The sequence below is a fragment of the Myotis yumanensis genome, unplaced genomic scaffold (genome assembly GCF_028538775.1).
Source record: "Myotis yumanensis isolate MYYU_CA2020_CCGP unplaced genomic scaffold, mMyoYum1.0.hap1 SCAF_5, whole genome shotgun sequence".
In the NCBI taxonomy this organism is placed as follows: Eukaryota; Metazoa; Chordata; class Mammalia; order Chiroptera; family Vespertilionidae; genus Myotis; species Myotis yumanensis.
Window position 1 is genome coordinate 82503996 of NW_027223756.1, and position 25562 is coordinate 82529557.

The 25562-nt window shown below is 44.7% G+C and overlaps 1 protein-coding gene across 1 annotated transcript; it reads left to right on the forward strand.

Annotated features, from left to right (window-relative positions):
* Positions 1 to 7844: 7844 nt before the first annotated feature.
* Positions 7845 to 24351, forward strand: LOC139009814 (cyclin-Y-like protein 1). Its single transcript, XM_070413926.1, has 9 exons — positions 7845 to 8100; positions 9873 to 9898; positions 11962 to 12062; positions 17139 to 17174; positions 18398 to 18449; positions 19524 to 19643; positions 21167 to 21336; positions 22246 to 22407; positions 23904 to 24351. The coding sequence occupies exons 1-9, from the start codon at positions 7866 to 7868 to the stop codon at positions 23950 to 23952; spliced, it is 951 nt and encodes a 316-aa protein (XP_070270027.1). The 5' UTR covers positions 7845 to 7865; the 3' UTR covers positions 23953 to 24351.
* Positions 24352 to 25562: the final 1211 nt, after the last annotated feature.

The window sequence follows — 25562 nt, forward strand, 5'->3', positions numbered from 1 at the left end:
GGAAGAAGGAGGGAGATTTTGAGGTTCAGCAATGATACCCAGTACCTGCCACACCTAGACCTGAGGAAGCTGCAATGACTAGATCTGCTTGAGGCCCCTGTTCCCATCCAAGGCCCAAAGGAGCTTGGCTGGACCAGAAATCAACCACACTGATCTGTCACCTTCTCTGGGCCGTCTTAACATGGCCCCTGTCTGGTTCACAGGAAACTAGATAAAATTCTTCCCCTTCATTAAGTCCTGAAGGCAACTGCTAGCTCCGGCTTGTCTTGTGGATTCATGTCCCTTTATCTCTCAGGAACTCCACAGTTGGCTAAACTGGAGCAGAAATTGCCGCAGTATAACACTGCATGCTCTTCAGCGCGAGGTTTCCCTTCTTAGGAAACTTTGCAGCACACCTCCCCTGACCTGTGTCAGCAACCACACTTACCTCTGTGCCTCCATTTTCCCACCCCTGACGCCCAGGCATCTCAAGTGCCCTTTGCTCCACTTCATTCTCTGAAGTTCAGACTCACCAGGACTTCCAGATCAACCTGCCTCTCTGGAACCCCTTTCCTCATGGTTCTCCAAGATGGAAAATAAGCCAGGATGGAAGGAATGGCTTAGACATAACTCTGCATTCAGCCCTGGGACTTGGAACCTGAGATGACTAGATTTCTAGGAAGACTGAATTTAGAGTAACACTCTAGTAGTAGAAAGATGCTGTCTACTTTGGATGTACAGGTGAATAAAACTCGGGGGAAATATGAGAGAATGAGTCTTTTTTCATATTTCTATGCACAGAATTCAACAAGACAGATATAGCAGGTGCCCCCCACCCCCAATAAGCAGATCAAAGCATTGCAGGTATGGGGCCAGCTGTGCCATCCTGTTCTGCATTTGTAGAAACAGATTGTATGATCTCTACACCTTTTGCAGATGACCGCAGCTGAAGATACCAAAGGGCTAAAAATTAATTCCCAACTGATGCCAACCATTCCATTTATTTATATATGTATGTATGTATGTATGTATGTATGTTTTGGTGTGAACTTCTGCTCCTCAGTCTTATAGCAGTCATCCTCTGAGAATGTACTTCTATAGATTATAATAATGATAATAAGAGCTACCATTATTGACAACTTCATATCTGCCAAGCAACATGATTGACATGTTCAGAATGCATTGTCTCAGTTATACTACCATCCTTGGGGCTTTAATTCCATGTTGTTCCCATAAATATATGGAGGCTAAGAAATATTAAATAGTAAGGAAGGAAAAATAATTGCTAAGAAACTAAACACCTACCCAAGCTACCCATCAAAGAAAGAGATAAAGACATTTTCTAACATATAGAGTCTCAAAATTGACCTCCCTTAGGCCTTTATTGAGAGAACCAATAAAAAATGTGCATCAGGAATTAGAAATGTGAACCCAGAAAATCATAACAGTGGTCATGAGAAGGATAAAAACAAAGTATATAAAAATTAGTATTCATTTGAAAAAAAGATATTAAATACACATTCTACCAAAATTCAAGATGGTTAGTTAGATGAAACAAAGAGGAGAAAGGTTCAATGAAAAGTACCTAAAGTTAGGGAATATAGAAATGCCATAGGTACTCAGTTATTGTGTAACACATCACTCTCAGAAACTGACAAACCTGTCAGAGAATAGTAGGTAAGGAGATTTGTGTTCAAGATGGCAAGGTATACATTGTGCTTGCCTCCTCCCATAACATCAAAATTACACCTATATTATGGAACAACCACCCTTGAAAGATCCTGAAGACTTCCTGAACAGAAGTCCTGTAACTAAGGAAATGCAGAAGAAGCCATATGGAGACTGGTAGGAGGGGCAGGGACATAATCAGGCTGGTCCCACAGCCACATGTGGTGCTGGGGAATCTGCTTCGGAGGTCTTTCCTGTTGAGTGATGGGTCCCAGCCCCACAATAGGTTTCCCATCCGGGAGCACCAGTGCCAAGAAGAGGAGTCCCCACAACATCCTGCTGTGAAAATCAATGGAGATTCTGTATGGATGAGGTGGAGACTGCTAGAGACTCAGGTGTCCTCTTAAAGGGCCAGAGCACAGTCTCACTGGCTCCCAACCCCTGCTCTAAGCAGCACCAAGGGGACAGTAGATTGAAAAGAGCATAACGGACAAACAGGGAGAAACTGAATTGTCTGGCTTCAGAGTGAGGGCAGGACGGACGGCTCTGTCTGGGACAGAAGTGCTGGTGGAGGCCATGGTTTCTTTGTTAAGCTCTCTCCCCACCCTGCCTGCAGGCACAGGCAGTGCCAAGTCTGAGTCTCCATCAACCTGGTAACACCACTTGCCTCACCTGGTGATTCCATGAGACTGGGCTCCATGCAACTCACACAGGCCAGAACCTCCTTCACCAGCTCTTCCTCACACACAGCTGGCCTCTGCCTGTGCTGTGGGCTTTCCTAAAACCTCTGAAAGGTCATAAAGCCCAAACAAGCAGCCGCTGGCCTCACAGTGCACTGTATGTCCTGCTAAGTGGTCCAAGCTTGGGGCACAAGTGGCAGCTGGCATCGATTTGCAGCAGAGCCTCGCCCAAGCAAATCCGAGCCCAGCACAGGCAGCTACCAACTGTAGATTGCTTTTTAGCTCCCACCATGTAGCCCCAGGCCCAGTACAGAAATCTGCTGACCTTGGCTTTCACCAGAGGCCTTCCCAAGAGGCCCAAATACCAACACACCAGGTGGCCAGCTTAGAGCACTCCAGAGCACCAGCCATTTAGCGCCACAGTGACACATACAAGAGTGGACTAGGCTGGCACCAGAGCCCCACTAAGGTGAATCCCACTCCTTGGTGTTAGCCCTCCCACAACAGCCCATCCACTGTAGTCACAGCCAGTCCTCACAACCAGTCAGCCTGAGGGTCAGTCCCATCTCCTGACCTGCCAACAACAATCATGGCTCAATTTCACACAGCACACACAAAATCCTGCAGGACAGCAGGGCCATTGGGCCCCAGAACTGCCAATTCCCAACGGGTCCAGCAGGCAGGAGGTGCAGCAGGAGACACAGGATTCAGGGGAACCCTTTTGGGAGAGGGCCATGTTAGGAAGAACAAGAAGAGCTGGGCCTGCAGTGCTGTAGGAAGCATGGTGGTGGGCAGCAAATAAGGGAGTCCCTCACTCCAGGGCGCCCAAGGAATTGAGGGGTAAAAACACATTGAGCCCTGTAGGGAGTGGCTATAGGGTTAAGCCTCGGATTGACCTATGGCAGAGCCACAAACAAGTCCAGCTTAGAGGGCAAGGTCCTGTTAGCATAATTAAGCTTGACCTTATGAAGCTCCCTAGATCATTCCTAGGTAGCTAAGGGGCTGTGGGAGATGCAGCAAGTGCTGACAAAACAAGTAAAACTCACAAGAACATTGTAACTATGTTGACCACAATCTTGTTTGTTTCTGACTATAAAATAAAGGCTAAGCTTACAGGCAGCATCTTTCTGTGTCCTCATCCAGGCATGGAAGATCCACCGAGCCCCAGCTGTATTCTCTTTGTCTGTCTTTTCTAAGTCCTTCACTGCCCCTCCTCGGGTTTACCCTTGGCCATGCTGGCGCTGCACAGAGCCCCAGTGTGTACTCTCCAGTCTATGCATTTCAAGATGAGAGGGCCCTTTGCTTGGCCAGGCCCCAACCCCATGCCAGCTTGTGGAAGCTAGGTCTCTGGAGAGGAGGTCTGCACTGGGAGCTCTGTGTGCCCAGAGGTGCAGAAGCACAGCTGGCCCAGTTCCCCTGTCCAGGCCCTCGGGCCCCGTGGAGCCCCACTGCAGACCAAGAGCTGGGACATGAGAAAGGCCAGCAGCTATAGGACACAAGCGCTGACCTGGCCAGGGTCTCCATCTATCCCTCTATGTGCCTCTCTGTGCTCCCTAAGCTTGGCCCTGCGCTGTGAGGCATTCACTCAGTGTCTGGCTCCAGCACGTTCCAGGCCAAGTTTAGCTCAGCCTCTGATGCCTGCTCAGGAAAGCGCTGCATAGCTAAGAAACTAAAAGCCCTGCCCCCTTAGTTTACTCCTGGACTCTCCTCCAGGACCTGGAACTGACCCTGGAGGGGTCCAGACCACCATTTCTTGACCCACTCCCAACAAAGGTGCTTCTGAGTCAGGCCAAGGTGGGGGTCTCCCTCTCTGGGCTCATCCTTGTGTCCTATATTACATGGAAATGCCTCTCAGATTTGAGCAACAGAAGTCAGGTGACTAGGAAGATGATTTGGTTCTCACCTGCAGGAAACTCAGTGAGTGCTGAAGGCCTGGGGTGAATAGTTAGCTCAGTTGTTTGGTCTAGAATGGGGCTGGGGTGGGGTACAGACAACCTACAGGGCCCTTTCTTCCACAGTAAGGCCTCCACCTTGGCCCCAGCACCTCACCTCAACTATAGACTGTGGCCACAGGGGCCTCCCTGGATTCTGGAGTTCATATTTCAGGCCGTCTTTTTTATTTTTAATTTCTTTATTGATTAAAGTATTACATATGTGTCCTTATCCCCCCATTACCCCCTCTTGACCCCCCTGCTCATGCCCTCACCCCCTGTTGTCAGTGTCCAATGGTTAGGCTTATATGCATGCATACAAGTTCTTTGGTTGATCTCTCCCACTTACCCCTCCACTCCCCTACCTTCCCTCTGAGGTTCAACGGTCTGATCGATGCTTCTCTGTCTCTGGATCTGTTTCTCTTCATCACTTTATGTTGTTCATTAAATTCCATAAATGAGTGAGATCATGTGATATTTATCTTTCTCTGACTGACTTATTTAACTTAGCATAATGCTCTCCAGTTCCATCCATGCTGTTGCAAATGGTAAGAATTTCTTCTTTTTTACTGCAGAGTAGTATTCCATTGTGTAGATGTACCACTGTTTTCTAATCCACTCATCTGCTGATGGGTTCTTAGGCTGTTTCCAAATCTTAGCTATTGTAAATTGTGCTGCTATGAACATAGGGGTGCATACATTATTTCTGATTGGTGTTTCTGTTTTCTTAGGATATATTCCTAGAAGTGGGATCACTGGGTCAAATGGGAGTTCCATTTTTAGTTTTTTGAGAAAACTTCATACTGTTTTCCACAGTGGCTGCACCAGTCTGCATTCCCACCAGCAGTGGCCGAGGGTTCCTTTTTCTCTGCATCCTCTCCAGCACTTGTCATTTGTTGATTTGTTGATGACAGCCATTCTGACAGGTGTGAGGTGGTACCACATTGTTGTTTTGATTTGCATCTCTCAGATAATTAGTGACTTTGAGCATGTTTTCATATGTCTTTTGGTTCAAGCCGTCTTCTGCTCTTTTTTTACCCCAGGCCCAGGGAAACCCACTGTGACCCAGCCTAGAGATGACTGAACCAGGGCCAGCTGGACTGTAAATGCAGGGAACTTAGCCCAGGAGTCCTTCAAGTCCAAGTCAAAATCAGAAAATGCACCAGGAACAATACAGAGTATGGTCTGAAGGTCACATAGAGAAGGGACAGGCTGAGTGTCCCTGCCCAGGTCCCTCCTTGCTGTGGCTTGGATTGAGCTCCTCCTAACCACTACTCCCCATGCATCCATGGGAACCCAGGGGCAGATGGCAGAGTAACTTGTTCTGCTGCTCAAGTTTCTTTAGAGAAGACATAACGAAGGCTGGGCTGAACCTTCCTGTGCCCACAGAGAAAACTCCAATGGACCAAGGTGAGATGGAGGCAAAAATCCTTGTGAAACAGCCGGCAGGGGATGAGGACAAAGAAAATTGGTCATGCTCAGAGACAGCCCAGACGGATTCAGCCCCAACACCCCCATCAGCCTCTGCAGTCTCCTTGACCAATGACAATCTCAGATCTACTTGGTTTCCTTGAGACACAGGGCGCGCACACATGCCAGTCAGCCCCTGCAAGGTTGGGTGAGCTTTAAAGGTCAAGAAAGTTCTCCTGGAAGGGAGCTAATATCCAACTGCATAGGACAACTCCTGTGGAATTGGTTCTGTCTTTGTGTCCATGAAAAACATGTCCTCCCTCTGGCCGCAGTGAGGGCACAAGTGTTTCACACATACAGTGTCTGGCATATTGAGGAGACTTAATGTTGAATGAAGGAAAATATATTTTAAAATTCACACACACACAAGAAAATTGTTCTTCCTTAACAATTTCCTGACATAATGTCACTACCTCTCATGTTTTACTTCTGCCATTATTTTCTGATAAACATGAGGAAGTGTCTGGGGGGATCCACGGGATGTGGGGTTAAATCCTGGCCTTGTCCTTGAATAATTGTGTGAACTTGAAAGTGTGGCTTTATTGCTGTGTCTCAACTTCTTTGGTAAAATCTGTAAACTGAGGATTGTTTTTGGACATTAAAATGAATACCTCTCTTGGAATGGGTTTGGGCAAATGTTAACTATCATTACCATTGAAAGGACAGAACAGGACTGATAGCTGTGTCCTTAACCCCTCTTCCAAGAAAAAGCCGCAGAATGTATCAGTTACTCAGCCTGCCCTTATCTCTGCCAATGGGAAAGTGGGGAAAACTAGCCCAAGGCCAAGAGTATGCTAGCCACGCCCCTGTCTTTGTGTAACCAGACCCTAGCTGCACACTGCCCTTGGGTCAATAGCCTCCAGCCCTCACTCAACCAACTGGAATCAACCAAATCAGTGGTCAGAGTGTGCCCCCACCCCCCAACCCCAAGCCCTATAAATTCTTTGTTCTCTTGGAACTCGGGGCTCTCTCTTGCATCCAGTAATGGAGGCGGGGCGGGGGGGGGGGGGGGGGGGGTACCAAGTCACGGGCTTGAATAAAAGACCCTTTTCTTTTGCATTGGAAAAGGCTCCCTGGTGGTGGATTATTGGGGACCCCGAACTCTGGGCATAACACCATCATCTTCATCAAATTAGGATTATGGTACCCCTCTTTGAGGTTCCCAATTGTGTATGTGACAGTTGAATTTTAACCATTGTTATTGGGGCGGGGGGTGGGGGGAGAATCAGGAAACTCCTGCCATGAGAGGGAAAACCAGAGGTAGGAAAGCAAACTGGTGAAGCCCTGTGTTGCTGAACTGGATGGATGGGTTGGTTCCTATTTTACTTATGAGGCAGGAGAGGGGTGATGTTTCCTTGAGTCCCATTTAAGACACACAGTCATAGCTCTGTACTGAGAGTAGGACCAGGGCAAGGTGCAGGCAAAAGCTAACATGTAGATAGAGAAGGAGAATTTAGTTACAAAAATGGTCAACAATGAAGGTGTAACTAAGTCCAGAGAGCAATGCATCAATGAGTCGGCTGTCAGACCTGGTGAAACCCAGGAGCTAATGACACTGGCCTGCTTGCACTTCCCTCAGGAATGGAGAACTCCAGGATGCATGCAATGAATGTAAACCCAAGTCTAGGGGAAGGGGTTGTAAATTAAATCTCTGACTTCTTTGTGGGTTCCAGCATGGTGGAACATTGGGTCTGATTGGTCCCTTGTAACCAGGCAACTGCGGAATGTGTTCTGATTGGCTGGCAGCAGCCAGGACACAGACTTCAGTTGAGAAGCAACTGTGGAGGGAGAAGGAGCTTTGGCTGTGCTCTCTTCCCACTGTGGTTGTAGCTCTCAGCGCTTGTCGGATCCAGATCCGTTTTCAACAAGTCGTGTTGGTTGCTGTCCTCACAAAGGAGTCATCCAGAGAGGTGCAGTTTCGGGGGGGTGGCTGGGCCCTGAGCCCCACCTGGGGCCTGGCAGCCCAGAGGCCAAGCAAACAGTGGGTGAGCCCTACCTGCTTGTGCGGTGAAGCCTTGGGGTTGCCTGCAGGCCGAACCTTCCTTGGGGGGAGGGACTGCTGAGGGTTGTGGGTGGGGGGTGGCGGGGAGCGGGGTGGGAGCGAATCAGCAACACCAGGGAGGAGAGGAGGTGAACCATGGGCAACTCCAAGAGTTGCTGCCTGAAGGCCAGTCGCAGTCCCAGTGCCAGCCCCAAGCTGGATCGGGGCTCCAGGCACGTTAAGTCCAAGTGTGAGTCTGAGGTTCATGAGGCGGCTGCTAGGGACACAGGGGCAGTAGAAACAGTGCCTGCTACCCCGAAGTCTGAGTCAACTTCCAGAGCCCTCAAGCGCCACCACCTGAAGAACATCAGCGCCCCGGCGACGCCCAAAGGTAAGAGGCAGCAATTCCCTTCTGCTCTTTGGGGTACCTCTGTCCTCCGCTGCCCCCACACTCCCCTGGGAGGGACTCACTGCCTGGGGCTCCTTCCAGGTGGAGCCAGCTTTCCTAGGGATGGGCACCTGGTCCCCCACCCCTGCTGCTCTCGCCCTTGCGGCCGGATCTTTCCCCTCTTTACTACCTGAGCAGCAAGGTAGCATTTTGACCCTCCTGCTTGCCTGCTGACCTTCCTCAGTGCTTTGTTCGATTGAGTTTACCTGCTGGGAATGCCACACGTGAGCAGGTGTTTCAGTTGATTAGGACAGAAGTACAAGGAATGAGGGTTCCATTGTATTTGAAGTAATGCCGCACAATAAAGCATGGGGTGTCCTCTGTGTGTGTGTGTGTTTTTCTTGTTTTAAGCTAATCGCTTTTGGTTAGGATGGCTATGTTTCTCAGTTGTTTCCAGAGCCATGGATGCCTCACGGTAGAGTGGAGACAGTAAAGGAAAAGCTATGCCCTGGCCCTCTCTTCACTCATAAGGGACTGTTTCTGTGGTGCCCACCCCACACCAGAGGAGGCGGTGTGGGGAACAGCACAGCCAAGACCCTATTCAGAGCTTTTCTTCTTTTCCTGGCCTTTGTGAGAGCAAAATGATGCTGGGTGCTGTAGCCACAGGAAATTAGGTTACCATGCTCATTTTCTTTTTAAAAATATTTTTTAAAAATAGTTTTTTGAACCCTAACTGGTTTGGCTCAGTGGGTAGAGCATTGGCCTGCACTTAAGGGTCCTGGGTCCAATTCCAGTCAAGGGCACATACCTCGGTTGCAGGCTTCCCCCCAGCCTGGGCCATGGTCAGGGCTTGTGCCGGAGACAACCCATTGATGCGTTTCCCTCACACTGATGTTTCTCTTTGTCTTTCCCTCTCTCTTCCACTCTCTCTAAAAAGCAATGGAAAAAATATCCTCGGGTGAGGATTAAAAAAAAGAAAGAAAAAAATATAGTTTATTGATTTTTGGAGGGAGAGGGAGAGTGACAGAGAGAGAAAACATTGATGTGAGAGAGTAACATCGATCTGCTGCGTCCTACACACCACCCCCAGCAGGGACTGAGCCCAAAACACAGGCATGTGGCCTAGACGGGGAATGAAACTGGCAACCTTTGGGTGTAGGGACGATGCCCAACAAACTGCAACACCAGCCAGGACTACTAAGGCAGCACTCATTTTAAAATGTACATTTCAATAGGTTACTTTCCAATTGAGTAAAGACACATTGGTTTTTAGTGAGGTATTTTAGTTGATTACCAAAAAGTGGTTCTGGACATTTCCAGGGAAGCTCATGAGCCTGGGGACTAGTGCCTGGCCAGAACCTGGTTCTCAGAGCATCAACTCTTAGATCCTGGTGGTTCAAGTGAGGTGGGTATAAATGTACAATCAGACGCCACTCCTGGGTAGAGGTTCAGATATGCTACAGGCAAACTTTTTCATCAGCTTCATTTCTCACCTGGTCTGAATGGATTTGCCCTTTTTCTCTGTACATGGAGAGCCTCTCATTTGTACCAAATATAGGTGATACGTTAGGTAAAAAAGTAACACTAAGTTTTTAGATTTTACTTTAGGGGGCTCATCTTTCCAGGTATTCCAAATTATAAATTTTATTGTAAAGTATTTGAAATGAAATAAAATTTTGCTCTTTTTGTATGTGGTAGTTTCTCAGATAATCAGCCACTGTTATTTTCTATGGCATTTGTATCAGAATTGATCAGTTAATTTGTTTTTTTCTTAGAACAAGACAAGAGGAAGAACGATGATGTAAGTAACAGTTGAAGAGTTAAGTAAGAAATTAATAGTTTGATATTAAATTGTCTGCTGTGATTCCTACAAACTATAATGGGTGGATACCAATAGCATGGACCTCATTTGTAGGTGTTCTCAACCTCTTCTAGTTTCCTAATTATTCTAGATTGAAGGAGGATTTATTCCTTAAAATAGTGATACTTTTCAAAAATATATATGGTCCTGAACTTCTGATTGATAAGGAAAAAGTGGCTTTGCAGTGAAAGCATTAAAACAAGCAAAATGGTGTTTTATACAAAATATGGATCTTTCTGATTATACGCTACTGGCAATGTTAAAATGCTCTGTATTTTAAAAGGCATCAAGTAGATTATTCCCCTGCCCAATCTTTTGTGCATTTGTGGGTGATGCTGATGGGGAAGTGTGACAGCATGAAGAAGGCTATTTTCTATGAAATGAGGAAGGGTGGCTCATCTGAATTAGTTTTTAAAAACAACAAAACCAAGCATATTAAAGTTATTAGTATTTTCTGATATTCAAAAATGCTACTGTTATTCTCAACTATTTACAATGAGTAGTTATTGGCCTTATTTTAAGGAATAGAATTGTCAAAACATAGTTCAGGCTATGTCAGTATTTGATTATTGCTGAATTGTTGGGCTCTTTGCAAATCAATGGATACTTCTCAAATCAATGGAAACTGCTAAAGTGTGTTCAGGATAGTGTTTTATCTAAAGGTTCTCAAACATTTTATTGTCACCTCTCCAGTACCACTGCAAATAAATTCTAAATTGTATCCGTAGTAAGGTTTATCTCCTAGATGTAAATGATTTAAAAAACTTGTTGCCCTAGCTGGTTTGGCTCAGTGGCTACAGCATCGGCCTGCAGACTGAGGGGTCCCTGCAGGTTTGATTCCGGCCAAGGGCACATGCTAGGGTTGCAGGCTCAATCCCCAGTGAGGGGCATGCAGGAGGCAGCCAATCAAAGATTCTCACTCATCATTGATGTTTCTATCTCTCTATTCTTCTATCTTCCTCTTTGAAATAAATAAAATTAAAAAAAACTTGTCAAGTACTCGAGCTGTTAATCTGTCCCAGGTTCTGTGCTCAGCAGCTGGAGGCAGGAGAGAAGTCTGAGTCCTCCCTTCCTAGAGAAGCTTAGGTTCCTATGAGAGGGACACCCTGTAGGCAGTTGATGCCATGTGACAAGTGGACACTCAGATGTGGGCGTGTGCAGGAGAGAGGTTGGGTGGTGTGGCTGCTGGTGAGGGTATCCTGGAGGCAGATGGGGAGGAGTTGAGCTTGCTGGACAGGAAGAAGAGGCCTTGTAAGCAGAGAGCAGCCTGAGTGAGGCAGGATGGAGGTGGGTGTCAGATGACCAAGAGAACAGAATTAACAACATGTAGAAATGAATGGAAACTATTCTCTGGGGTTCTCACTTGAGAAATGTAATGATAGTCTTCCTTAAACATGAAGTGAGAGCTTAATTCTGAAAGCTGTTTTATCTGGTTTTTGGGAAAGTGAGGCTCAGAGAGACCTGTGGCCCCCAGCTTGTTAGCAAATGGGCAGCCCTGGCACACACACACCTCTGACCAAACATGCTTGTTTTGTCTCTCTGTCTCCTGAATTAATATTCATTATTGGCTTTCATTTACTGCAATAAAATGGCTGTGAATTTTTATTATTTAATGCATTGCATTTAAGTGTAATAAATGAACAAGAGAAATAGGAAATCTTAGCTACGTTTGCTCTCTTAAGGAAGAAAAGCACTGAAGTCTAATTCTAAACGTTTTACACTATTATAAAGGGCATGTTTAATAGGGGTTTGGCAGGTTTGATGATAGGTACTTATGAAAGGGAATATTTTATAAGCCATTCCTCAAATCTCGTCTGTAGAAGTTAGATTATCTACTGGGTTTACATAGAGCCGCACATGATATCACACTCATGCAGTTCATGGACTGTAAGAAAAACCTTCATGCTTAATTGTTTGACATTTTAACCAAGAGAAAAAAACAGACACTTTTATAGGTTCAGCATACGTACTGTGACATCTGCCTCTCTTTCCCTCTACGTCAGGAGTGTCCAGGGCGCCTTACTAAAGGATATGGGTCGTGTCCCACAGTGTTTCTCTCTGACGATACCATCAGGCAGCCGGACTTTAAAACCACCATCCGAGCGTGAGTACCTCTAGGTTGCCGCAGGCTGAGTGACAGACCCCCTTCTGCTGAGAGCATCCTACTGACCCATAGTCTCAGCCACTGTGTTGTCCTTCTCAGTAACCAGGTTAAGAAACTGGTGTCTATTATGTATTGATTTCAAGGACCTAAATATGAAATTTCAATTTCCATGTAACCATTAGAGTGGATGGAAGAAGGGAAAACCAGTTAGCAAATATGAAATCCCCCCAAAATATCGTGTGTGTTTTTCTGTTTTTAAGGCATTTTTGACCATAATGGAAAGGAGAAGTGCTTTTTATTGGGTGTTTCTATTAAAACGTATTTCTTTAGGGCACATGGTCCTAAAACAGTGCACAGCACTTTGGAAGCTATTCTTGCAAGAAGAAATAGTTTCTCCCCCACTGGCTCCAGAGTGTGTCTGCATTACAAGTTAATTGGATTGTGTCAGATTTTCCCATCATACATTTCTCTACACTATGTCTGTATTAAAAGTTACTTTTCCTTCCTACCCCCAAAGTGGGATGTATCACATCAGTCTTTAAGGAACAACTTTTCAAGCTAATTCCTTTGTAGGTAAAATTTCTTCAACTGAAGTTGTAATTTCGTAGATATATAAAATTTAATTATATATGTATACATATGTATAAATATATCTTCAAGATACAGCATCTTGTGGCCCGGTGCATGAAATTTGTGCACATTGAAAGGAAATTAATTAGAGAAAATATTTTAATATTGCTTTTTGCCCTTTATCTACAATACAAATGTCAGAGATGAAAGAATATTAGTAAAATGTATATGAAAATCTTCCTCCTGTCAGAGTCCGTGGCGCCCCATGGAACCCAGAGTCAAGTCCCTACCCACCCACGTGTGCCTCAAGATTGCGTGAGATCCAGACCCGGTCGCCGCCCCCCACCCTCATTGGGCTAGGTCCAGACCCTGCCAGTCCCAGCCTTGTCAAGCCCCACTGGGTCGGGGGAGCAGCCTCAGGTCCCCCAGCCCAGATTGGAGCAGGGGGACATGCCTTGAGGTCCCCTGCCAAGTTCCACGGGGGCGGTAAAAGGGGATCGCAGCCTCAGGTCCCTGCTGATTGCTCCTTAAGGCTCCCTACGGGAACTCAGCTTCCATTGTGGTGCAGTCATCTTTGTGGTGGTGACAGTCAATTTGCATATTCCTCTCTAATATATAGGAGATATATAACAAAAGAAAAAAGTGAAAGAAGTAATTTTTGGAAACATAGCCATAGACAGGTTTATACTTAAGCAACCAGGAACAGTGTTATGATGATGGAAAGTGTTTATTAGTTGCCCCATAGCCTACCATGGGAGATGAACTTTAAAAACACCCTAAGATGAAAACCCTAAGCTTATTTAAGAGAGAAAATGCATATTCTGTCCAGCTTCCTGGCTCCCATGGTGTTGTCCAAGGTACATTCTCAGTGTCTGCAATATGAGGGCTGATTCTCCAGAACACGGTTTAGGAAATGCTCCCTGACAGTATTAGTATATTCACCTACAATTGTATTTTCAGCCTGAAAAAGATAATAAGCTATAAAATGTCATTTTCATAATGTGCCATTTTTTTGCTAATTAAATTATTAGTAACTTCTACTTTAGTTAAAAAACAGCAAGTTCACAATTATAATAATATAACTTTCTTCTCTCACTTATAACAGTAGTTGAGATCAAATTGTGTTTCAGCAAAAGCTGAGCCCCATCTCTCTCTCAACTCCTGAGCTTTTGGACCTATTGAGTAATCACTGAGTGTTTGTATTCAGCCAACACTAAATCCTGGAGTAAAGAATAACACTACTCAACTTTGGATGCATTCTGTAGCTTCTTTTGAATTCAAAAGATTTCTGATGTTACAGAATAATTCAAACGTAGTTGTAAAGGTTAGCCTTGCTCAGACAAGTAGGTTTCATGCTTCTTTCTCCAAATTAGTCTAATTCAGGAAGTACAGTAAATTTCCATTTGCTGTCCTCCCATTTGAAAATGGTCATTCAGAGCCACACCCGCCCACTTCTGCTGCAATTAGACAGATGTATGAGCTTTTTCCTTGGGATGGACCCTAGATTTCAGCAGGACGCATGGAGAGGCAAACGCTTTATGCAAATTAGCATCACACCATAATTTGGCCTCAGAATGGAAACAGTTTGGACTTCTTCTTCTTTTTTTTTTTTAAGCTATGTGGCCGAACTTCTTGATAGTAAAATATGAGGAACACAGGTGGTGGGCTGCGATCTAAAGTTAAGCCCTGTTAGGACTCAGGACCAGCCCTGCAAGGCGCTTTCACAGCAGGCTGAAGGCTGCCTGACGAATGCAGTGTGAAAGGCAGTCTGAGTAAATTCTTGACTAATGTCTACGACATGGTACAATGCTCAGGTGTTCTTGCCACTGGATAGTCTTCAATAAAAACTTAATTGCATTTCTTTTAGTCTCTTAAAGAAGTCCTACTCTTAACTAAGCATTGGCAGAAACACTCAAAATGGTGACATGGGGTGCGGTGGTGCTCAGCCCCCGCCCAGCTCAGGGGATGCCCTGCTGTTTGTAACTAGTTCCCAGCCTCTGATGATGCCATTTGCCTTCCATTTCCATCTTCAAGAACTTGAATCAGCATCTTATTAATCCTTTAAACCAGTGGTTCTCAACCTTCCTAATGCCAAGACCCTTTAATACAGTTCCTCATGTTGTGGTGACCCTCAACCATAAAATTATTTTCGTTGCTACTTCATAACTGTAATTTTGCTACTGTTATGAATCATCATGTAAATATCTGATATGCAGGATGTATTTTCATTGTTACAAATTGAACATAATTAAAGCATAGTGATTAATCACAACAACAATATGTAATTATATATGTGTTTTCTGGTGGTCTTAAGCGACCCCTGTGAAAGGGTTGTTCGACCCCCAAAGGGGTCACGACCCACAGGTTGGGAACCGCTGCTTTAAACTCTGGGGAGAATCTTCCAGTTCTTACACTCAGATACGCATCCCTTTTATTAAAAACAAACAAACAAACAAACAAACAGTGCTAATAGCAGGCAGTGTGTTTAAACTGCTTTGCAAATATGATGTATGGTATGAATGTCTTTTAGGAGGAAAAACTCAGCCCTTTTGGCAAGGGATGTTTCTGTTTTTATGATAATCGAGGGGAAGGGATTAGCTAGGCGCACAAAATGACTTGGCTGGGTTTTGTTTGGTTGGTTTTTTCTTTTATAAAGTAAAGGACTCACAGGCAAGGCCTGTTCTTCTCTCCTCTGGAAGCTGAACCCATGATCCAGGACAAGGAATTTGCAGGTGTTGATCCCTTCGGAATGCTCATGACTTGCCCAAGGAATCTGAGAAATGATGCAGATGAGTTGCCCTACTTTAGAGTAGTCATTCAATCTAAATCTATCAATCCTAACTTTCTTATTCTCGGATGTGATTGATGATGTGTATATTCTTACTTTTTCTTCTAACGGGCATATGTATCTTTGTGGACATTTTGGAGAGAGCTTTTTCTTGGCCTCTCCCATTTATAGACTCTTTCTACGCTCTTATGATGCGGTTCCCTGCTTTTCACAGATTGCTGAGACAAATGTATTTCTGCTTTTTTCTTATGGTAGGATGACAGCAAAAATAGCTCACTGAGTTGTCAGTTTTACCAGTTTAAGACACTTTCTTTATTACAGTTTCAAGGATGATCTTTTCGGGCTATTTCTCAGTTATTCTAAGGGCCAGATTTCGTACAATGTCCATCAGGAATGTCCGTCTCAGACGCCCTTTGTGTAGCCTAGGCCTTAGGCATCCCCGCGCAGGAAGGTCCCTGTTCCCAGAGCAACTGTCGCCATGGACCGACTCTCCCACATGCTTCTCAGAGGTTTGGCTTCTGTTGATGACTGGTTCTTTCTCACTGTCCACTCTGTGGACTGCTTGGTTCTGTCATATCCCCTTTGCGTTTGGGGACCTGGCAGATTCTCTCTTCCATAGCAGCTCACCTTCTCCTGGCCCCGTCTATGGAGCCAGGTTTCCAATCACAGTCAAGTGGAAACAAAATTATTAAACTCAGTTCTCCTCTTCCGAAAAAGAAAGAAGAAAGAAAGAAAGAAAGGAAGGAAGGAAGGAAGGAAGGAAGGAAGGAAGGAAGGAAGGAAGGAAGGAAGGAAGGAAGGAAGGAAAGAAGGAAGGAAGGAAGGAAGGAAGAGAAAGAAAGAAAGAAAATGGTCATTCAGTAGATTCACTATTGGTGAAGTAAGGGTTTACTGAGAAAATTCATAGAGCTAACTGAGTTTTAAGAATGATTTTGAAAAATGTGCATCATGGTACATTGTTCCCAATGGGGTGCAGTCTTTACTAGAATCACTTATGCAACTTTTCTAAAAATGTTTGTCTCTAAATACATGCATTTCACCACCACCCCCAACAGTCTCTCAATGTCACAACCTTTGACAAGATGAGGAAAACTGTGAGGCATGATTACATTTAATCTACTTTGCAAGTAAATGTTATTAATATTACACTGTGGAGCATTGCGATGCATTGTTAGCATTGCTTGTGTCAGGATAACCAAATCTACTGATGTTTTGGGCTCTTACACTTGCTACTCAATTTCCTAATAATTATGTAAAAGTGATGTTAAACTTTTTTTGGTACAGAGCATTTTATTTAATTGTAGGAAAATAATGGAAATGTGTGTGTAGGTAGATAGTGAAATAAATCAACTGAAACGCAGGGACTCACAACTTTTTTAAAAGCACAACTACTGTATGGCTTAAATTTAAGTATGTGCACAAATACATATAACATGTACAGGATGAAAGGTCCTATGAGTACAAGGGCAAATGATGGGGGAGTGTGTACTAACATGTACAGGGTGGGGCCAAAGTAGGTGTACAGTCTCGAGTATGTGAAATTGCAAAATAGCTAAAACAAGGGGCAAAGTGCCCATATGATACTGATGGGAATGAAGATTTCAAGACCACTGGGCAGTTGGGATGGTCTTCCCGCTCCCCCGCCCGCGACCCATTAACAATTGTCCTCAAACCTAACATAATAAAACCAATTGTTACAATTCTTTTTTCTTCCACAGCATGACTTTCTCCATACATCACATCATAAAGTACAGGTGAGTTTTAAAACCTGTATTGTTATTCTAGCTAGTAAATGTATAACATATCAAATTGAGTGTTAGGTAGTAGCTGTAGACATTTTTGAAGCAAGCTGTAAAGTGCTTTTTATTATATTATGACAGGCCGGGTGCACAAATCGTGCACAGGTAGGGTCCAGCCGGCCAGCCCCAATCAGGGCCAGTTGGGCTGGGCCGGCCACGGGAGAGACCCCAGGTGGTTGGCGGGCCAGCCCTGCCCCCTGGTCAAACTCTAGTTGAACTCCTGGTCGAGGGAACAATTTGCATGTGACCCTTTTATTACATAGGATTAAAGTGAATGAATTGTTTTTGTCCTAAGACCCATAACACTTGAGTTATTAAGGATCCCAAAGAGTATTTGTTTAAGTGGGTTATTTGATATTTACTGTATTAGAAATTAAAATGGATCTTCAAAAAATAAATCCACTGTATGTTTAAACAGTTTTTATAGTGTTACTGAAATTCTGAGCTGGATAATTCTTTGTTGTGGCAGATTGTCTTGCCCACTACAGGGTATAATATAAAAGACAATATGAAAAATAATTATTTTCTGCACCAAAATTTGAGTGGACATGTATCATTAATCTACATTTTTGCAAATTTTTTAAATGTCTGGCTTAATAGAAGACACCTGATTCTCATGGATATTCTGTCTTCAATCATTTGCCACTACTTCAGTCATCTTAATCCTTTGCTTTGAAGAAGTATTAGGAAGACCCAGCCTCATGTAGCTATCTCTATCTCTCTCCCGTCCTCTCTGTAAAAAATCAATAAAATATAAAAAAAAGAATGTAATACAGGAAAATAACAAGTGGAAAAACAGGAAATTAACATGAATGTGATATCCACATGAATTAAAATTCTAAACACATTGTAGCCCAGCACTACTGCTTTATAAAGTGTTCTTGTGTATTCCAGTGTGAGCTGGAGGGATGGAAATACATTTGGTTTTCCAGCATTGCCTGTCAGGGAGGGTCAGTGGTTTTGAAGGCAACGCTAGCTGGTCAGTGCAGAAAACATTGCACAGGGTTTGATGTACTGAGTAAAAAGAAGTCAGGAAACCCTCTTACAGAGTCAGTTTGTCAAACTGCTTTGTTGAAAGTTAAGCTTCCCCCGAACCCCCTCTCAAACCTAGATGATGTGTTACTGAGATACTAACATTTTCTGAGTAAAGTTTTCAAATGCATCTTCTTGTTTCATAGAGTTGGAAATAAATCGTTCGATATTTTCGATGAGAGAAAGCACCCCTTCAGAGTAAGTGTCAGTTTTATTGAGGTTCTATTTGTCTCTCATACTGTGGTGTTTCTTTCATACTGATCTGCTTTGAAATGAATTATTAGAAGAAAATGACTCCCTCCAGCTTGAAGTCAAAACATCTTCTTTTCAGTCTTCTTCCCACTGCATGTTGTCTCTAATGATTTTACAAAGGGAGTCCTGTGTGAGGGCCACGTCAGTAAGAACTGAGCCACAGCTTTGTATAGTCAGGGAGCTAAAGTGAGTAGATGTGCCCCAAATGAGTAAGTGTATCGTTCTTAAAGAAAAATTTCAGGAGCACCAAACAATATAAACGTCTGTAAATAGACCTTTAGGTATGTTAAGACTCTTTGAAAAAACTGAGGCAGCTACTTAAATTTTAAACCAATTAAAATGACAGGAATTTCCTACTTCCCTCCTCTGAAGCTCTGCAGCGACAGGTAGCTGGTGCCTCCTGTGGAGCACGGCACAGCCAGAGTCTCGGGGTCACAGGAACATGAACATGTGTTTTCAGAGCTGGTTGCAGGGAAGAGTGACATGGGGGTCAACATGCCTGTGAGCCTACACATGGATTACATTTCGGTAGACTTCTGTGGAGGGGGGAATGGGAGACATACGTAACTGTATGCAGGTTGTGCCTGTATCAGTAACTGTAACTGGTGAGTATAGAATCAGTGTTGTTTAAGATCATTGTTTATACTTCAAAGACTAAAAGAGCCCTAGCTGGTTTTGCTCAATGGATAGAGCCATCGGCCTGTGGACTACAGGGTCCTGGGTTCGATTCTGGTCAAAACCACATGCCTGGGTTGAGGGCCTCATCCCCCAGTAGGGGGTGTGCAGGAGGCAGCTGATCAATGATTCTCTCTCATTATTGATGTTTCTACCTCGCTCTCCTTCTCCCTTACACTCTGAAAAAAAAAAAAAAAGTGTCATTATTTTTTAAAAAGGCTAAAATATATGTTACCTAATCAAAATTATTTTAGGGACAGGTGGGCAAAGTAGGAGCTGCTAGCATGAGAGTTCTTATGTATTTTCCTTCAGTGGGTACTTATGTTGCCTTGTTTCTCTTTTCAGCACGAAATCATTACAACGGACCATTTTTTGCGTGACCCTGAACTGAAGAGTGTCTACAGATTTGTCTGCACTCTTTTCAGTGCTGAACACCTCACCGCTGAATGTGCGATTGTGACCTTGGTAAGACAGCTCTTCCAGAGGCTGCTTCTCTGTCCCGGGCTCAGGCGATGGTCCTGCTTTGCAAGTCAAAGTAGGTTCCTGACATGATCCTCAGAACTTTATTAAGAGAAGCTATGAAGGGGAGTAAGACACACACAGTGGAGCTAAATAATCGTTGGGATTGAAAGTGTTACCATTGCTGTATCCATCGCAAACAATTGCTATTAAAGACATGAGGGGAGATTTCAGTTTCTTCCCCCAACTTCCCTCCCAAACCCCAAGAGCTTATATTCTAGTAGGGAAGACATAGGTAGTTTTTTAGTGAGTGTTTTTAAAGAGATGAACACTTCAGGTGGTGTGAGCACCAAGAAGATAAAGCAGGATGAAGCGATGAGGTGACCACAGGGGTTTACTCTTTTCGGCAGAAAGGTCAGAGGAGCCTCTTTAAAGAGGAAACATTGGAACCGTGACCTGGCTGAGCTGAGGAAGATGAGCTCTGGCATTGTGGGCAGGGGCTGAGGCACGCTGCTGAGCCGGGCACAGGGTTTGTGTGTTCAGGGAACAGTGCGGTGTGGCCGTGTGGTCAGAGTGTGGGATGAGGAAAGAAGATGAGTCACACACGGGCAGGATCCTATCTCATAGGCCTGGAGGCTTGCAGGCCATGGGAAGAAGTTACATTAGATTTGCCTGATGGGAAACCTTCGGCAGACATTGAGTTGGGGGTGAAGTGCTCTTAAGGGAAGAGGCTCCTCTGGCTCCTGGGGAGAAGAGACTGTTGTTGGAAGTCCGAGTGGAGGCAGTAAAGTCAGGAGTCAGTGAGTCATACAGGTGAGAGGTGCCCAATGCACTGGAAAGCGCTCAGGTTCCCACGGAGAAGGGGAGGCAAGACTTGCTAGCAGATGGGAGCAGGCTGGCTCAAGTGGAGGTTTGTGGTCCCAGCAACTAGGCAAGTGGCCGTGCCCTCTATGCTGTTAGGGATGGCGGGGGAGCGGGCAGTGCAGATGAAGAGCTCTGTTTGTATTTTGAAGGCTCTGAGGCCCTTAGCAATAGCCGTTTCAGTGGAGGGACAGCGCCAGGGTCAGACTAAAGTGGTGAAAGAGAGAATGGGATGGCCTCTGGCTTTGGCTGGCCAAGCAGTGTCTGTAGAACGTAAGGATAGAAGGAATTTCACCCTTGCCAGGTGGGTCAGTGGATAGTGCAATAGCCCGCACACCAAAGGGTCACGGGTTTGATTCCTGGTCAAGGGCCCAACCTGGATTGCAAGTTTGATTCCCCTCCCCAAACAGGCAAGTGTGTGTTGGGGGGGGGGGGGCAGCTAATCGATGTCTCTCTCATATAGATGTTTTTCTCTCTGTGAATCTCTCTCTCTCCCCCACCTCTCTTCCTTCCACTCTTTCTAAGAATCAATGAAAAAATATCCTCCCATGAGTATTAACAAAGAAAAAAAAAGAATTTCAAAAATGGATTAAATCTGTCATTTCTAACACTTCTAATCAAGAGTTTACACTGAGCTAAAGTGAAAGACCAGTGCTCTACTTTTACAGATTTTCATGGAAAGGCTTTTGGACTGTTCAAACATTGACATATCTCCCATTAACTGGAGAAGAATACTTCTGGGATCTGCCCTTCTTGCCTATGAGTATTGGGGCAAACAGGCTCTGTGGGGCATGGACTACTGCCAGCTCATCAACAACATCATTCCCGTCGATGATATGTGAGCGCTGCTCCCAAATTTCCTTTCCCACTTTATTGAACTCACCCCTTTGGGCAGGCTCCCCTCTGCTCGGGCAGGGACAGGGGTGCTGAGCAGGGCAGGACGCAGCCCCACGTGGGAGAACACGGGTGGAGTCTGACTCCGTGCCCGTCAGAGGTCCAGTCCTAAAGGGGGCTTAGTCCAGCCAGGTCATCTATGTTTCCTGTTTCTGCTTTTCATAGTTTAAAAAGTGCAGCCTGTCCTGTCAGGAGGAATAAGGTGAACAGAAACTTCCCTTTTGTCCTCTGCTGTTGGTCCCATGCACTGGGTGGGGGATGGGTCCCCTTTCCATCAAATGTGGCTGATTTAATTAATTATCTAATTAATTAATTAATTAATACTTGAGGAATCCTTGTTGCCTCAAGAGTGGTGCCCCCTCAGATAGTAGTGGTGGCTTCCCATGGGTCCCTTCACGGCGGTGGTGATGTGCTCACTTCATTTGTTGGTACTTCTCTACTTCCACAAGCCCCTGCCTGTGATGGGCCTGGTGAAAATGCCTGCAAGTTGGTTAGGGCCCAGGAGCAGCATACATCACTCCTTTCATCTGAACACTACAGCGGGCCCTGGTCAGTGAGTCAGGAGCATGAATCCACAGTCGCACTCAAGAGACTCTGAGCCCCCAAGTCAGCAGAAGCAGAGCAAAAGGGGGTGGTCACCCCTTCACACTCCTCCCAACTCCAAGTGCTGGGATGCAGGAGGGACCTCAAAGAGCTGCACCTGGTTTGATGGTTAGAGTCTTAGTACAGCTGGGTAACCTTTACTTGTTTCAAAACACAATGTAGAGTCATTCTTGTAGCGCAGAGTGACATTTTTGAAGGTAGCCCAGATGACTAAAATGTTCTGTGTCGGTTTTGTCTCCTCCTCCCCTAGGAATAAGATAGAAATATATTTTTTACGTTTAATTCGGTTTAATATTCAGATCACTGGCAGAGTGTATGCCAGATATTACTTTGAACTTCTAATGATAGCCGAGAGAAAAAATGTGCACGATCTATTTGAACCTTTTTGCCAAGTAGAGCACAGAATCCAGAGGTAAGGCTGTGGAATCACTAAGTGGGGTTTTCTGTCTGTCACCTAAGCCAATATCTGTTGATAAATTCTGTTAAACAATGATTAGGAAAATGAAAAGCTTTACAAAATTAATACATTAAATAAGAGCTTTTTATCTCTTTCACATCATATGTCTTTTTTTTCACTGTTCAACTCCTCCTCTACTATGGTGCTGTTCTCAGAATGTCCACAAGAGAGCATTAGTGGAACTCCTCCCTTACTAGGGTGCTATACTCTGAATTTGCACAAGAGGGCACTATTGCATCTAATCCCTTATTAGGGTGCTGTTGTCAGTATGTCTAAAAGACAGCACTATTGCAATACCTCCCTGCAAGGGCTAGAGATCTCTAGGTCAATTGTTTGGGTTTTCTTTTCAGACTGGCATAATTGATTCCTAGCGTGCTGTTCTGAGAATGTCCACAGGAGGGCCCTATTGCAACACCTCCCGTATTAGGGTGCTGTACTCAGAATGTGCACAAGAGGGCACTGTTGCAACTAACCTATTACTATGGTGCGATTCTCAGAATGTCCACTAGAGGCACTATTACAACACCTCCGTCCAAGATCTAGAGCACTTGAGGTCTATCCTTTGGGTTTTCTTTTCAGACTGGCAGAATTCATTACTAGGGTGCTGTTCTCAGAATTTCCACAAGAGGGCACTATTTCAACTGCCCTGCAGGGCAAGAGCCCTCTAGAACTGTCATTTGGGTTTTCTTTTCAGGCTGGCACAATTGATGACTAGGTTGCTGTTCTAAGGATGTCCACAAGAGGGCACTATTGCAACACCTCCCTTACTAGGGTGCTGCTCTCAGAATGTCCAGAAGAGTCACCATTGAAACCCGCCCCTGCAGGGCAGGAGCCCTCTAGGTCTCTCAGTCGGGTTTTCTTGAAAAAATTATTCACAACTGAAATGGACACATTTAAAATGGATGCTTTCTGTGGTACCTTCGTGGCACTTTAGAGTAAAATGTGTTTCTACCATAATTATCGTGCAAGTGAAATAGGTCCTTCTGATGCTTCAGTCATTAGACCTTCCCTACCTTCCAGTGAAGTTCAGCACATGCCCATTCATTACAGTTTGCTGGGAGTAGATAGTAACTAGTGAAGATTGCATAGAATTTGAATACCTCACAAAACACTGATTGTGCCCAAGCGTCTGTTTAGTATGTTTACGGAACAAATGTTCAGGCAACAGATGGTACTGTTCTTTGATAACATTGAGAACCCAAAATTTAAATAATTCTAAATTCCCTTGCTCTGGCAATCTAATTATAGCCCTTAAAGGACTTCCCTTTGTGAATTTGCAGAAACAGGCATCCACAGAACCTAGCAGTGTAGACCTCAGCTACCCAAAGGGGCAGGAACTATACACTATGTGAAGGAGTGTGAACGTGTGGCTCTCAATGATGCTTTTTTTAAAGCTTGGAACCCTTTTATTTTTTAATTGTGCTTTCTTTGTATTGGGTTTCCTTTCCTAGGCTATTTCCAGAGGCGGTCAAGAAAAAGACCTGGGCAGAGCTGCTATAGAAAGATCTCTTAGCGCCGACAATGTTATTGGCATGCAACACACCAAAGCCAAGCACTCTAAGGAAAATGAAGGGTTGTAACATCATGAGACCCTCCTCTACAAAAACTACAGAAATGCCACCTCTCCTCCTCAAAAGCAGTGGTAACAAGCAGTTAAAGAGATACAGGAGGTCCCTGGCCGGCTTCCCTCGGGGGTTAGAGCATCAGCCCATTCACCTCAGGGTCCTGGGTTCGATTCCCAGCCAAGAGTGTGTAACTGGGCTGCAGGTTTGATCCCTGACCCCAGTCCGGGCCCATGTAAGAGGCAACAGTTAATGTCTCTCTCATACAGATGTTTCTCTTTCTCTGTCCCTCCTCCCTCCCTGTCTTCTCCTGTCCCTCCCTCTCTTCATCCCTCCCTTCCCCCTCTCTCTAGAAATTAATGGAGAAAATATCCTAGTGTGAGGATTAGCAAATAAATATTAATTAATTAAAATTAAAATTAAAACCAGGAATAAACAAGAGGTTTCCCGCAAATCTTAGTGAAATTTTAAACTTTGATATTGTGTGCTTTGGCATCCAAGGCACCCCTGCAGAAGTATAAATGCTACAGAATTATAAAACACCATTTAAAATCTAATTAGAAAACTTTGCCAGAGAGATCCAAGATGGCTGTCAGGAAAATGTGGGTAATCGCCGCCTCCCACAGCGACAGCAAAATTACAACTAAGTTACAGGACAACCGTCAGCCAGCACCACCTGAAATCTGGCTGAATGGAAGTCCTACATCTAGAGAGTAGAAGATTGAGACTGGTAGGAGGGACAAAGGCATGGAACTGGATGGCCTGGCACCCATTAGAAGAGCAAAAAGAAAACAGATTCCAAAAATATGAAGATTGTGTCAGGAGCCCCTAGGACAACTTCAGCCGTACGAACATTCACATCATGGGGTGGCTGCAGGAGGAGAGAGAGCAAGTTATTCAAAATCTATTTGAAGAAATAATGACGGAAAACTTCCCCTGCCTGGAAACATAAATAGACTTACAAGTCCAGGGAGCACAGAGAGTCCCAAACAAGAAGAACCCAAGAGCCCCACACCAAGACACATCATAACTAAAATGCCAAGGGTTAAAGACAAAGAGAGAATCTTAAAAGCAGCAAGAGAAAAACAGTTAGTTATCTACAAGGGAGCACCCATATGACTGTCTGATTTCTCAACAGAAACTTTGCCAGAAGGAGTTGCAAGAAATATTCAGAGTGATGAATAACAAGGATCTACAACTGAGATTTCTCTACCCACCAAGGAGGAGGGGGAAGAGGAGGAGGGGGTGGGGGAGGGAGAGGGAGAAAGGGAAGAAGAAATCAAAACTATGAACAATAAAATGGCAATAAATACATACCTACCAACAATTGAATCTAAAAATCAAAATAAACAAACAAGGAATCTACTGAACAAAATAAACTGATGAATAAAATAGAACCAGAGGCATGAAAACATGGAACAGACTGGAGAAACTCAGAGGCAAGGGGGGAGTGGGGGTGGGAAGAGATTGTCTGAAGATCTTACATGCCTACATGCATTACCTAAGGACTCAGACAATAGGGTGGTGAAGGCCTGGGGCAGGGCAGGA